The sequence below is a fragment of the Parathielavia appendiculata genome (assembly GCF_033297405.1).
Source record: "Parathielavia appendiculata strain CBS 731.68 unplaced genomic scaffold N657scaffold_9, whole genome shotgun sequence".
Classification (NCBI taxonomy): Eukaryota; Fungi; Ascomycota; class Sordariomycetes; order Sordariales; family Chaetomiaceae; genus Parathielavia; species Parathielavia appendiculata.
Genome location: NW_026944228.1, coordinates 711554 through 724892, shown reverse-complemented (window position 1 = coordinate 724892; position 13339 = coordinate 711554). Strand labels below are relative to the sequence as shown.

The 13339-nt window shown below is 53.8% G+C and overlaps 5 protein-coding genes across 5 annotated transcripts; 2 read left to right on the top strand and 3 right to left on the bottom strand.

Moving 5' to 3' along the window:
- Positions 1-1370: 1370 nt before the first annotated feature.
- On the bottom strand, positions 1371-1602 carry N657DRAFT_647066 (uncharacterized protein; the record flags this gene model as incomplete). Its single annotated transcript, XM_062793245.1, has 1 exon — positions 1371-1602. A coding segment is annotated over one exon (220 nt), but the record flags the coding sequence as incomplete, so codon positions are not given.
- Positions 1603-1704: 102 nt separating this feature from the next.
- Positions 1705-2488, bottom strand: N657DRAFT_720892 (uncharacterized protein). The gene has a single exon (XM_062797514.1). The coding sequence runs from the start codon at positions 2458-2460 to the stop codon at positions 2107-2109; it is 354 nt and encodes a 117-aa protein (XP_062646144.1). The 5' UTR covers positions 2461-2488; the 3' UTR covers positions 1705-2106.
- Positions 2489-3689: 1201 nt separating this feature from the next.
- Positions 3690-4272, bottom strand: N657DRAFT_501510 (uncharacterized protein). The gene has a single exon (XM_062787683.1). The coding sequence runs from the start codon at positions 4153-4155 to the stop codon at positions 3769-3771; it is 387 nt and encodes a 128-aa protein (XP_062646143.1). The 5' UTR covers positions 4156-4272; the 3' UTR covers positions 3690-3768.
- Positions 4273-4938: 666 nt separating this feature from the next.
- On the top strand, positions 4939-7819 carry N657DRAFT_576328 (uncharacterized protein; the record flags this gene model as incomplete). The annotated part of the gene is made up of 2 exons (XM_062789164.1): positions 4939-5251; positions 5313-7819. The coding sequence occupies 2 exons, from the start codon at positions 4939-4941 to the stop codon at positions 7817-7819; spliced, it is 2820 nt and encodes a 939-aa protein (XP_062646142.1).
- Positions 7820-9521: 1702 nt separating this feature from the next.
- Positions 9522-12443, top strand: N657DRAFT_501416 (GCS-domain-containing protein). Its single transcript, XM_062787682.1, has 7 exons — positions 9522-9754; positions 9857-9929; positions 10024-10089; positions 10153-10301; positions 10356-10481; positions 10539-11124; positions 11180-12443. Exons 1-7 carry the CDS (start codon positions 9744-9746, stop codon positions 12236-12238), a joined length of 2070 nt encoding a protein of 689 aa, XP_062646141.1. The 5' UTR covers positions 9522-9743; the 3' UTR covers positions 12239-12443.
- Positions 12444-13339: the final 896 nt, after the last annotated feature.

The following is a 13339-nucleotide window of genomic DNA, read 5'->3' as shown; positions in this document are numbered from 1 at the left end:
CTATGGAATAGCTATAGGTGCATATAATAGATGGCGGTTAGCAGCGGAGCGCCGAAGGCGCCTAGCAAGCGCCTTATATAGGATGGGTGAAACTAGACGCTGACCTGCCTATAATCGAGGAATGGAACATTCGTCGAGCAATGCAAATAGAGCATATAGACACGCTATCTCTGCGCTGCTATAGAGAAGTAGCCAATCTCTATATACTTGATTTTGTAGTACAACTACTATAAGCTTACAAAGGGCTAACTGATACCGGAAGGTATTGCGCAGGGTTAGGGCTAGGTGTTATACCCCACCATTGGTGGGGTGGTTGTTTGTATGTAGATAAGATAAGGCTGCCCCACTCTGGACGGTGGGATATCTCCCACCACTGCAGTTGCTGCTTGCAACTGCCAGAAGACGACAACCTGACTTCTCCCCGAATACATGGCATTTGCCCTCTTTTCCCAGCACACGGCTCTTTTCCGTATCACTAACTAAAGCGAAGAGCCTGCTGCTAGCAAAGGCTCACATGAGAGCAATTGGCCTAAAAGGCTTCCTCTTTAAAAGGCAGGTCCCTAAAGTACCTACACTATGATAGAAAGCGTACTCTAGACTCATACTCTCATCGGTAAGTTATTGGTAGGTGGCTTGTGCGCTCACTTATCTTTCTCGCATCCCAGACGCACATCCTATTTACTCTCCCTCTTCCTTTCCTTAGCTTTCGATCAGCAGAATTGAGTCGGCATTTGCAGTGCTCAGTGCCTCGCTTTGATGCCACTTATCTCTCATATACGCTGCTCTACCACTATAGGAGAGCTCTAGGGACATTAGCCTAGCTAGTCCTTAGATGCCAAGTCTAAGAGCTTAAAGACGGGAGATCTCAGCTTAGAGATAGGCATGACCTAGTAAGAGTGATTTAAAATTACTCTAGTATAGTATGGATAATTATCTAGCTTATAAGCCTTAGGAGACTAGCTGAGTATAGGCTCTCGATGGAGCTGGAGCGTAAGGGAGCAGGGGAAGGCCCTAAGAAAAGAAGAGGAGCTGAGAGCCTAGAGAGGGCTGAGAATACAAAAAAGAGGGAAAGCATAATGAGATCTAATGCTATACTAGAGCCGTAAGAATATAGCGCGAATTATATAGCTAAGTGACGAATATAGCCAAATAGCTGCCTATAGCTTTGTTATTACTAAGCTGAAAAGGTAAGTTCTAGGCTACTAGATAGGGAGAATTACTAGGAGTGCTTAAGTGGCAACTAAGCTATATTATATTATTATTCCTACACCGCTGTGCCCTAGGGCTCGCCGGACTCTCTACCACTGATTACAAAGGAAAACCGTGCCTGTAAGGCTGGACTAAAAACCTCTGTCTCCCTGTAAGGTGACACACACACAGGCTCACCAAGGAAGATGCACCGAATCCTCAACGAGCAGCAGGCAAGACGACTGAATTGTGCGTGCACCACTAATCAACTGACTGATCCTTGAGAGAAGGATGTTCCAAGTTCCAATCTGAGTCTCCCGCTCTCCAGATATCCTCCCTCTGTTGCGAGTCAGGTCGCTTCGCCATGAAATCCACAGTGTCTCGCCCGCCAATTGCCCAAGTGTAGGGCTCATGTGTAGGGGCCATGACACTCCCCTATACAAGTCCGAAGTCTTGAATCTACCCGCTACAGCAAAAAGCAAGGCGTAGATAGCCAACTAGGCCATCGAGCTAGCCTAGTTCTAGCCGTGCAGCTAGCCTATACTCCAGGAGCCTCCCAGAGCCTAGTAGCCACCTAATCACCTTTCTTGCAAGCCTTCTCGCTTTGTTTCCTCACTCGTCGAGAGCCCTGTACAGGTCTCTCTGCGAGCGTAGCTCTGTAGCCAGCCAAGTCCTTGGCTTCGGTAATTAGCGGCACCATACAGCTAAGTGTTCCACTGTCTCCCTGCCCTGGCCGCATTCGCAACAGGGGGTAGGTATTCGAGAGACCCTGGCCCGGAAGAGGAAGTCTTTAAGGCCTATAGCTCCGGTCTGGGCCTGGGTTGATAGAGAGTTCTCGGCCTTCGTAAGGATCTCGTGCCTTTCTAGTGCCCTTTTGTCAAGTTTCGGCTGATGATCGGCTAGTTGTTGTGACGAATCTCAAAGCCCCCACTTCTGAAAGGGACTCCTGAAGGTTATACTTGACAACGGGGTGAGGTTCGGTGAAGCCAAAGGGTTCACAACAAGCATATGTCCAAGGGTACTGACAATCTTGCACTTGAGTTGCTTACTGGAGAACTCCCAGAGTCCTCCAGAACGAGTGACTATATACTGATACGATTCTTCGAGTGCTCGCAGTGCTATGCCTTCGATCGCTCCGAGCACCTTGCATGCTGCAATGTGCTCGTCTGTCTTGGAATTACAGCACTCTAGCTTCATCCTGACTGGTCTGCCTTGCTTCCTTAAGTAATTGGCCCAGGCGTTTCTTGCGCCCCGCATATGGCCTTCTGGCATGCGGCCTGTTGTTAGTTAATCCCTGACAGTTGTACAGTGGATAGGGCCTGGTTCCGGACCCTGTACCGTTGTAGTCGATTGGTGATTTCTTGGGCCCACCTAGCCTTCTAGGCCTTATTGAGAGCCTCTGTGGAGTCTTTGCCTTGGGCTCTCCAGGCTGCAATAGCCTCTGTAGCTTCTAATTGCTAGAGGTTTCATTGGCCCTCTGGCTCTTTGTAGTCCTTAGAAGCGGTTGCAAATCCTGTTGCAAGCCTCCACGACTAGGAGGCTAGGAGGCCAATATCTTGGAAGAGGCCTTATTGCAGGCCTTGTTAAAGGCTCAGTTGCAGGCCTTGTTACAGGCTCAGTTGCAGGCCTTGTTACAGGCTCAGTTGCAGGCCTTGTTACAGGCTCAGTTGCAGGCCTTGTTGTTAGCTAGAAGGCTGAGGAGTCGGGAGGGAAGGCTTCTGAAGCCTGTCTTTGAAGTCGGCTAGCCTCTGGTTAAAATAGAGGTCTAGTGCAGGAACCCACGTTTCAGCCTCGAGGTATCGAGTTGGGATGACCTTATAGGCCCCGGCCACTATCCGTAGGCTCCTAACTAAGCTATATAGATATAGCATAGAAATATATTTTCCTTTCTTATAATGGCATAAGACATTTTCAGCAAGATAATACTTAAGTATATACTTTAACTTCTTCTATCGAGTAGCTCCTGAACTATATAATAGAAGTTCTTATAGACTAAATAGCTAACAGTATAGATCTTAATCTGCATGATATATATTTGAGTGCTATTAAAATAAGAGATGAAAAAACTATAGTTACCTTAGTATATAAGAGCTCAAGAAGAATTAGTACAGGTATTGCGAAGGGCATTAGATATTTAGAGGAGGATTGAGAAGCTATTGTTTAGCTCCGAGTAACTTGCTTATAAACCTAATGCTTGTCAGGACAAGTAGCAGGACAACTATGTTGCGGATACAGTGCTGTGTCGTAACCCACTTATAACCCACAGTATTGCGAGGTCGAAGCGATTTGTGATTCGACACCCTTTTTCAAGGAGATGCAACATAGTTGAGTGGGTTAGTTGTGCACATATCGTCATAATGCTTTAGCAATCAGTTATAGTGAAGAATCAAAGAATTAATAGATAAGTTGTTGAAGTTTAGAACCAAAGCCTTAGTCTATATATATTTACGTTACTAGAAAACTGCGCCGGTGGGCTAGTATTTTGAGATTGGTATCTTGGTTATGATGTAGACATTCTGTGGCTGGGGATGGTTGGTGCGGGGTGGGCCACATTTTTGGACCCGCCCTGTACTTTTTCAGTTAAGCTGCAATTTTAGGCGCCCACCAAGCGCATCCATCCAGCTCCCTCTCAGCCATTCGTTGACAATGAAGAAAAGTGCAACTGCAAGGGGCCATGTTGAGAGCCGCCGATGGTGTCCTCGTGCAGTGAACCGCCACGCTGCCATTCCGCACAGCCAATCTGGTACCTGGCAGTATTATTGCGCAAGTCGACTCTTCGATCCTAATCAGTTTCCCTAGCCAATGAGGCGGCCTCCCCGGGATGGGCTGCATCTCTCGCGCGGAGAGGCTTTGTCGATGCCAATTCTCCGGACCGGGCTCAACCGCGCTCTGTGGCCTCTGGCTAGGCTGGCTGGCTTTTCTGGGACTCATGGGAAGAATGACGCAGGGCAGACGTGGTTTTTCCATTTCCCGGCATACGCGCTGGCAGTAGGGCCCCAGTATCCAGACATGGAAAATGTACGAAGTGCCGTGATCTGTGTGGCTGCCATGGCGAGCGTGTCATTAAGCGCAGGGCTCGCCAGTAGCTACCGGAACCAGTGGTACATGTCGATCGAGGGCGGCAAGAAGAAACGCATCACATGGCCACCATGAACGGCCTCCCAGCCTCTGTTCTGCCCCTTCCCCCGTTCGTTGGCTCCTCACATCTTTTCCTTGGCCTTTGTGTTGTAGCTATCATCTTTTTCCCTTGTTTCAAGTTTCTCGGGTATTGAAGCTTTGTCTTGGGATACCTCCGAGCATCGCATCGTTGGGCTTTTTTTTGTGTTTGTTGAATCTTGTCGTAATCGACGTGACTTTCTCATCTTTCGTCTGTCGACTTTTCCCACTGCGGCCGCCTCTCGCTCCGGAATAGGGTCATAGCTCTACGATGAGAGATGCCGGTCATCTCCCTTTAATGTTAAACCCTAGGGCACGAACACGGAGGTGGCTTCGTTGACTCTGCCGTCCTCAGCTGCCGCGGCCGTCCCGCGGCCGGCTTTGCCATAATCCTCGTCCTACCTTGTTTTGGTCGGGATAGTTACCTATCTCGCCCCTCGTCCGGCCCACAGAGAAACCCCGTTGTGGCATCGACATTCCCTGCCATCGTGAGGGCAGATGGATACAAACACACATTGAGGTGCGGCGAGGGAAATCCGTCACAAGCGAGCGGTGCCTCGCCCCTGAGCCTTCATCGCTGACCTCACATATCAGATGTTGCTCGGGAGGATGGCATACAGGCTACCCTTACTATGCCTCGCGACATTAACGACACTTCCCGCCATTGCTGCTGTTCAGACGACTAATATATCCTTCGAGATCCTCAACTTCGTGCCGACTTGCGCCCAGAAATGCTTCGAATCTTTCATCTCAGTCAATTTCGACTCAGGAATATGCGGCAACTCCCCCTCCTTGCAATGCCTGTGCCGGCAGCGTGGGATCTCAGGGTATACCATAGGGGAAGGTGCGGCGTCGTGCCTGGGGGGCGAAAGGATGTTTGGCGCTTGCCAAGGGCAGGACGGCATCAGTGAGTGTCTTACCTGTGAATGAGAGTGTCCCTGAATATGAGACAGCTGACTATTATTTAGGCGACGCAACCTTGACTGCCTACAACATGTGCGTGGGGGTGTCAGGGGCAAAACCAATGACTCACTCAGCTCTCATGGTTACCCTTATTCGTCCGTCAACTGGGACAGCACCCCTTCTCGTCCCGACGGCAATCCGGACGGCGACACCCACCGGGACAGAGACGGAAACGACACCCACGCCCACATCGACTGTCAACCTCGGACCAGGTGACGAGTCGAGTTCAATCACCACAACGGCTGCGCCAACAAGCGCTACATCCGCTCCTACACAGACTGCAACAGCAAGCCCAGAGACTCCAAAGAGCCAACCCCAGCTCAGCAAAAGCCAAGTTGCGGGCATCGCACTCGGGTGTGCAGCTGTCCTGGTCTTCGGTATTCTGCTGGTGGTACTAGCGAGGTGTATCCGGAAGAGGAGGTTCGGTGACCTGGAAGCTGGCTTCTCTAGGATGAGAGATTCGATGAGCTTTGGGAAGAAAAGTCGTTGCGGCAGTCACCCGGGTCCGCTTCAAATTTCCAGCCCATTACCCCGAGCCCACGTCGATCGAGACCCTCTATATCCGCATTGGCAGCCGCAAATTCCAGGGAGGCTAGGCGGTGTGGGCCTTGCCATCTCTCCCCCCGTCGCTCGAGGGGGAGTGTTTGTTAAACCGACTCCGGCCCTGGCTTCAGTCCTGTCTGCCCCTTCACGGCCGACTCCTGCAGCTGACCCAGTTCCGGTCCCGGCTCCTGTACCAGCTCCACCGCCGCGTAGCGTACCCAAGGTTGTTCGCGACCCTGCACCGAAACCCAAAGCACCATCAGCGGAGCGGAGTCCGCCAAAGCCAGCCTTGGCACTCGCCATACCACAAGGGCAGGATAGGGCAGTCCGCTTGCCGGCTAACGCACGGGATAGCGTGGTAACCGAGTTTGCCGAGGATGGAGAGGGCGACATTGCCCCGGGGACAGCCGTCTGGCGGCCGCCAGCTACGGATCCGCAGTCGGCGACAACAACGTATTTCGCTGACCGGGGGGGTAATTGGATCCTTCGGAACACGTCGGCTCGGAAGCCGGAGGCGGGGACGTCCAGAAGAGTGTCGGGACCTGTAAGACCGGCTGTTCAGGAGGTTGTCGCAGCACCGGTTGAGTTCGAGCTACCGAGCCCAGACCACAAGACAAGGGCAGAAAGGGCCAAGGACGCGTATGGGGGGTTTTCGCCTGACGCCGTGGTCTCGCCGCTAAGGCTTCCCCGGAAACCGGGACCAAGAAGGTTGGGTTCACCCATTGCATTTAAGGATCAGCGTCGGGAACCACAACTTTCGAGCTCTGGCCTCTCTGCTAGGTTGTCTCAGTCGGCGGAGACCATCCAGAGCGAACTAGCGCAAACCAAGAGCCGAGCTCCGGATGTCTATTTCACTATGATACGAGAGAGCAGGGACTTGACCGGTGGGAGAAGCAGGCGACGCTCGACCAGGAGAGCAAGCCGCAGGGTGTCGGCAGAATCGGCAACATCTATCGAATCTGCTGCTGACGGCGAGGATGTCATTGAAGACGAACCGCAAGTGGACCTATCACCGGTGGCCGAGTCGCCCCATACACCAATGTCTCAAGGCAAGTCGCCTGTCGAATATTCAAAGATACGCAAGCAAAACGCTGGAAAGCAACCGGTTCCCGCGCTCAAGGCGCCAGAAGCCGACTTGCTCTCTCCCGGGCACCGGTACAACGTCTGGCACCCTCCAGGACGTTCCAGCCCTACAGGGTCAGGTTCATTCGCCGATTCCAGGACGGCCGCCCCGGCCAACCCTCGGTCGAACGGACCCGTAAGACCGTGGAACGCTCCAGACCTGAAACCGCGCAACCCGGGCCAGCTACGAACGGGATCTCCCGAAACACGGCGCGGCCTAGCATCAACATCAATACCCCCTATCGAAAACCAATACTGGCAGCGACAACGGAAGGTCGTAAACCCAGCATCATACTGGAACCAGCCTTCAACCGCGCAGCCGTCGACCACGCGAGCGAGGGCCCCACCACCACCGCCGACACCGCCGACACCCCCGTACGAACAACCCGCCGGTGGTGGGAATGGAAACACCCGGCCCCGACGGTACGACACGCCTCCGCAGCAGCAGCCGTATCGACGCCCGATACCACGACTGCCGACAGACCCGCGACAGCTGCTGCCCACACCAGCCGATACTCCGCAGCCGCAGCCGCAGCCGCCACCAAAGCCGCAGCAGCAGCAGTCACATACCCCGGGCCCGGCAGCGGGCGATACCTCGAGCCAGAGCTCGCTCCTGGCCAAGCGCCGCGGCGTGGACAAAGCTGCGGCGCTAAGTCTTGCGTATGCCAGTGGTGGTGGCAAGGGTAATGGTGGTGGTGGTGGTGGTGGTGGTGGTGAAAAGAAAGGACGAAAGGGTAAAGGCGGGTGGACCAAGGAAGAGTATGGACCGGTGCCGATCACGCCTGGGTGGGTGCCTGAGTTGACGCCGACGAGGAGTGGAGAGGATCTTTACTTGAATGTGCGGTAGACTTGGGGCTTGAGGGTTGTTTGTGTGGGCTCTTTTCTAGTTTGCTGTTGTTGTTGGATATATGTACAAGTACATACAGTGGACATCGCCTCCCTTTTATATCTCCTCTTTTTTTGTCTTCTCTTTTTTTCCTTATTTCCGGGTAGTTGTTGTGGTTAGAAGTCGGACACATGGCATTCAAGGCTGCATGGGACGGAGTTGCCGGTTCTGACTTTCCGAGGGGAGATGGCATGGCTCGGGATATGTAGAGAGCATATAGCGGCGTTGATGTGGTATTTATACCCTGCCGTTGTTAGGGAAAGCGAGAGTGAGAGTGAGCTTACTAAGTTGTAATATTAAGTAGCATTCATGTGTGTTTACTTTGAGCTGAGAAGATACGTGGAGATGTTGAATGCCGAACTCTTTTCCTGCTCCGAGTCGGAAAAGCGGTCAAGGCAGCACCGGTAGCACCAATAGCAGGGTTAGGGTTCATATCTTATCTTTCAAACCCCTCGTTATTGATCGAGGGGCATCTGTCAAAGACTCAACAGGGGACGGGATATCGTTTCAGCCATGAGGGAGTCGCGCATGGAGATCAGTCTCCTCAACTCGTCTCTGCAGCGCATTCAGCCTCTGCATTCGGCTCTGGGCGCAGGCGGTTGCACAATAGAAATGACTATGGGATCCTCGTCTCCCGCAAGCCGAAGGAGCACGTTTTCTGCGGCATGGAAAGAGTGGATTTCTAAGCAGCGATGCGCCGATGCACCAATGCCCCTCGGCGTCGTCCCAAGTTCCATGTCCCCGCAAGGGCGAGATGAAATTTTCCCTCCCCAATACGGAGTAGGTACGCCTTGTCAGGCAATGATTACTATCGGCGCTCCCGAGGGCAACCGTTCGACCCACAAAAGGGACGTGTAACAGCAGCGGCAGCAGAGTTGGAAAGATTCTCTTTTGTCCTGCCCTAGGTTCAAGTACCTTTACACTCTTCTGACCCCCGCGGCCGGAACCCATTCTCCGTTCTGCGGTGAATCCCCTCGGTTACCAAACTCCCCAGCCTTTTCGAACCTGCCGTGTGGGAAACAGGGGTTTGTTATACGCCCGCGGCAGGAATATATGATCCATCCCAGAAACCGACACCATAAGGCGACCGGCAAACTTACAAGAGATTCCCACTCATCCGGGGGGTTCTGCTTCTAAACTAAGAACCGCTTCTCGCACCAATCCCCACCCGGCTACGATACACTTCACATCCCGTCATCCACGAGATCAGCCGCCTGAGAGACCTCGTGGCACCTGGTCCAGTTGAAGGTCAGAACGGTTGCGTGCTTTGGATGACGTCTTTGCACCAGCAGCCCTCTGTACAACGCCATAGCTTCCGATTCGCGCTTGCACGCCAAGCAACCCGTGGCTGCGAGGCTGCGGACGTGGGGTGAGGGTACACGCCGTCCACCCAGACGATTTGGCTCGCTGCTTGCCCGTGTGGGTGCGAAAAGAGAGACATTGAAGTGAAGGAGAGAAGGGGAAGGGGAAACGTCGACGGACGAGTTTCTCAGTTCCAGGGAGACTTTCTTATCGATTGATCAAAAACACTTCGAATTCTCGGCGTCCCGTCAGGCAGAGGAACGGTGCTCGTGATAGCGTCATCTGTGGTCGCTGGCAAGGCAACCGATCTAACTTACACACTTCAGCTGCTACGATTAGCCTTCTTCGACTGCGTACCGCGTCTCGTTATTGGCTCAGGGTTCTTAACAGCGAGGGACGACACCTTGGCCCGTCCAAATCTCCACGGCCAGCTCAGTCCTCTACCGTTACTGGGGAGGACATCAGTGACATTCACCGTATCACGCGGTTCGTCCGATTCCTCTCGCACGGAATCGTCGGCACAGTTTCGTCACCGACACAGCTTGTTAGGAGTTCGGTCGATCGACAACGACCTTGAGTAACAATGGGTCTCCTGTGCGTATCCTCACCCCTCCTCCACCCGGTGTGGTGACCCGTCTCCTTTAAAGTAGCACGGACATCCCCTGCCATCACGCCATACTGATAATATGCGGAAAGGGCTCTGGGAACGGCTCTGGATTGGCCAGATGCCAAACAGCAGGCTCATCTTGTTAGGTCCTGGGGTATCAAGGTAAGGGCCGTCCGTCAATCAAGACAAAAGCTTATCCCAACCTCGGACCTGCCGGACCCTGCCATGGACGGTGGCTAACAAAATTGCGGTGTAGCAACTACTTGAGATATGGAACAAAGCCAAGGGAAAGGAGCGAGATGCTATGCTCTGGGGCGATGAGGTACTTCACTTACACCTCTTTCCTCCTCTCCTGCATAGCCTTCTGACATCCTCTCATACATAGGTCGAGTACTTGGTTGTGACGTATTCCAAAGACGACCCTAAGGTGTTGCTGTCTCTAAGACAGGCAGACATCCTTCAAGCCTTAGCAAGCGACAAGAGTCTCTCCAAGGAGGGCTGTGCCCCCCCATTACCGGATGGGCCCCATCCACAGTAAGGTTGCATCTAACAACGGCGGCCAGGGCACAGGATTTGACTATTGACTAGGTCGAGCCAGCCGCCTCCCGTGTTCCATCCCGAGTTTGGGAGGTTCATGCTCGAGGCTACCCCAGGCAAGCCTTGGGGTATCGAGTTCAAGGAACTCTTGGAGGTTGAGCCCAACATGAAGCTGAGGTATGCCCTACCATTTCTGCGTTATACCACCGGGCCCTAACCACGCTTTTCTTACAGGCGGTGTATTGCTAAGGACCACATGTTACCCAACGAATACCCAATCACGTTGACGACATTCCCGAGGCTGGGCAGCCCGGGCGTGTTTACGGACCCCTTTTACCCAGTCTCCGGGCCCAAGTTGAGGTCGCAGTTCGTCCCGGACGAGATTGCCAACCCTCATATCCGCTTCCCTACGCTCGCCGCCAATATCCGCTCCCGCCGGGGCCGGAAGGTGCAGGTGAACGTGCCGGTCTTCAGGGACGAGAAGACCCCCTGGCCATGGAGAGACCCCACTGTCAACTACGACCTACACCAGTGGCCCGAGGACGATGATGTTCGGAATGGCGCCGCACCGGATAACTTCATCCACATGGATGCCATGGCGTTTGGCATGGGCAGCTGCTGTCTGCAGATCACGTTCCAGGCCAAGAACTTGACCGAGGGCAGGCAGATGTACGACCAGCTCAGCCCCCTCGGGCCCATCATGTTGGCATTGACGGCTGCGACGCCGGTGTACAAGGGGTTCCTAGCGGATACAGATGTAAGGTGGAATCAGATCAGCAAGGCAGTGGACGACCGAACGGCTGAAGAGTTGGGCGAGAAGGTGAGTCAGGACTGTTTCGGATTGCTAAGACGACAGGAGTCTAATGATAGAGCAGCCCCTTGTGAATGACCGCTGGCGGATTCCCAAGTCACGCTACGCTTCCAACTCGACCTACATCTCGGAGGATCCCCGACTGCGGCCCGAGTACCTCGACCCGGACCTTGTCATCGACGAGAACATCAAGCGGCAGCTTCTCGACGGCGGTATGGACGACAGACTGGCCACCCACTTTGCCCATCTCTTCATCCGCGACCCCATCGTCATCTTCAACGAAGACCTCAAGGAGCTCGACCTAAACAAGACGGACCACTTCGAGAACATCCAGAGCACCAATTGGCAGCACATGCGCTTTAAGCCGCCGCCGGCCGACAACAGCATCGGGTGGCGGGTCGAGTTTCGCCCGATGGAAATCCAAATCACCGATTTTGAGAACGCGGCCTTTTCCGTCTTCATGGTCCTCGTCACGCGCGTCATCCTCAGCTTCGACCTGAACTTCTACATCCCCATCAAAAAGGTCGACGAGAACATGGAAACCGCCCACGCCCGCGATGCCGTGTTAACCCGCAAGTTCTACTTTCGCCGCAACCTCTTCCCCGCCACGCGCAAGTCCCGCAGCCCAGGCTCGGGCACCTCGACGCCCATCCCCAGCCGCCCGCCCACTCCGACAGGGCCCGTCGAGGACGAGTACCGCCTCATGAGCATCAACGAGATCATCAACGGCACCGCCTACGCCAGGGCAACAACCTCCTCCTCCTCCGTGCCAGAGCCCGAGGAAGACGAAGATGAGGACTTCCCCGGCCTGATCCCCCTCGTCGAGAGCTACCTCGACTCGGTCAACGTCGACGTCGTCACGCGCTGCGAACTGGCCACGTACCTGGACCTGATCCGCAAGCGCGCCAGCGGCGAGCTGTGGACGGCCGCGAGGTGGATCCGGCACTTTGTCGCGCGCCACCCGGCGTATCAGCGGGATAGTACGGTCGGGGAGAGGATTACGAGGGATCTGGTCGAGGCGGTGGTCAAGATTGGGCAGTGCGAGGCGAGCGGGGAGAGGTTTAGGGGGCTGTGTGGCGAGGAGGTGCCTTTGTTGGAGAAGCTTTTGGCCGGGTTTCGGTGATGGCGTTTCTATGGGCAGGGGGCGATGTGATGGACGGAAGGGGGTAGGCCGCCTTTGAGGGGTTAGAAAAGAGTTTGAAGCATAGAGCGTTATCTGAGCAGGCTGAGGGGTGGGAGGAGTGAGGTGATCTTGCGGTGTTGAAACGCGTTTGTTTTGGGCTGCTAAGGAGGTGGAAATCTGCGTTATTTTCTTCTTTTCCTATTTCAGCATTTGCCCGTATAGCACACCTGCATGCCTATCTAGACTTGTTTACTCTGCTTTTATTATGTTTTATCCGTTACCTTGATAGATCCATACATATGTCAACCATATGTTAATGGTTCTGGCTGCTCCCAGCGGGACTCGTCCGCCCCAACCGCAAAATCGCTGAGCCTCGAGCTGTCGTCTCGTTAACAGGTTTGACACCTTTCATGGCGTCCCACAGGGAACTACGGGGTGAACTGTATCACAACCTAGAATATCGAGCTGTACCACAACCCAGCAGCTCGCCTAAACTTGACTTTCCAAGCTCAAGTTATTCCGGTTGCCTTGTTTTCTGGGAAAGCCATGGATCTCTTGTCTCCCAGAGTGGCGCGCGCCATCCAATCCTTTGCTTTGCCCTTGCCATGTTCCCGGACCATCTTAGTCCATCCAGATCCATGACATGCAAGATCGATCCTCAGATGGTACATATATACTTAAGATAACCAGACAGGGACTTGACAGATGAAGAAGGGAACAAGGGATAAGGGACAAGGGGTTTGATAGGGGCGTGTCTTCTGTGTGTGCGCAACGTGAAACGAATGGCTGAAATGACTGAATTCGATGGTATGTTCTTTTTCATGAGCGAAGAGGACTTGGGGGCTAACCACGTCAGCAGGTTTCAGATTAGATGAACGCGGATACTGGGCTGCCGCCCCCCTACCTCACTCCATGGCGTCTTGTGCTTTGTGCCTTGTGCCTTGTGCGAGAGGCTTAGGTCGGATACGGTGTTAGAGGCAGGCTGCAGAGAGAGAGCAGGGGCTGGAAGGAAGGTGCGTTGCTTGATTGTTGATATTCACGGCCTCCTCGGCAACAAGGGAGGAAGGTGATTGCGCTCTCTCTTCCCCTTTTCTTTTTCTC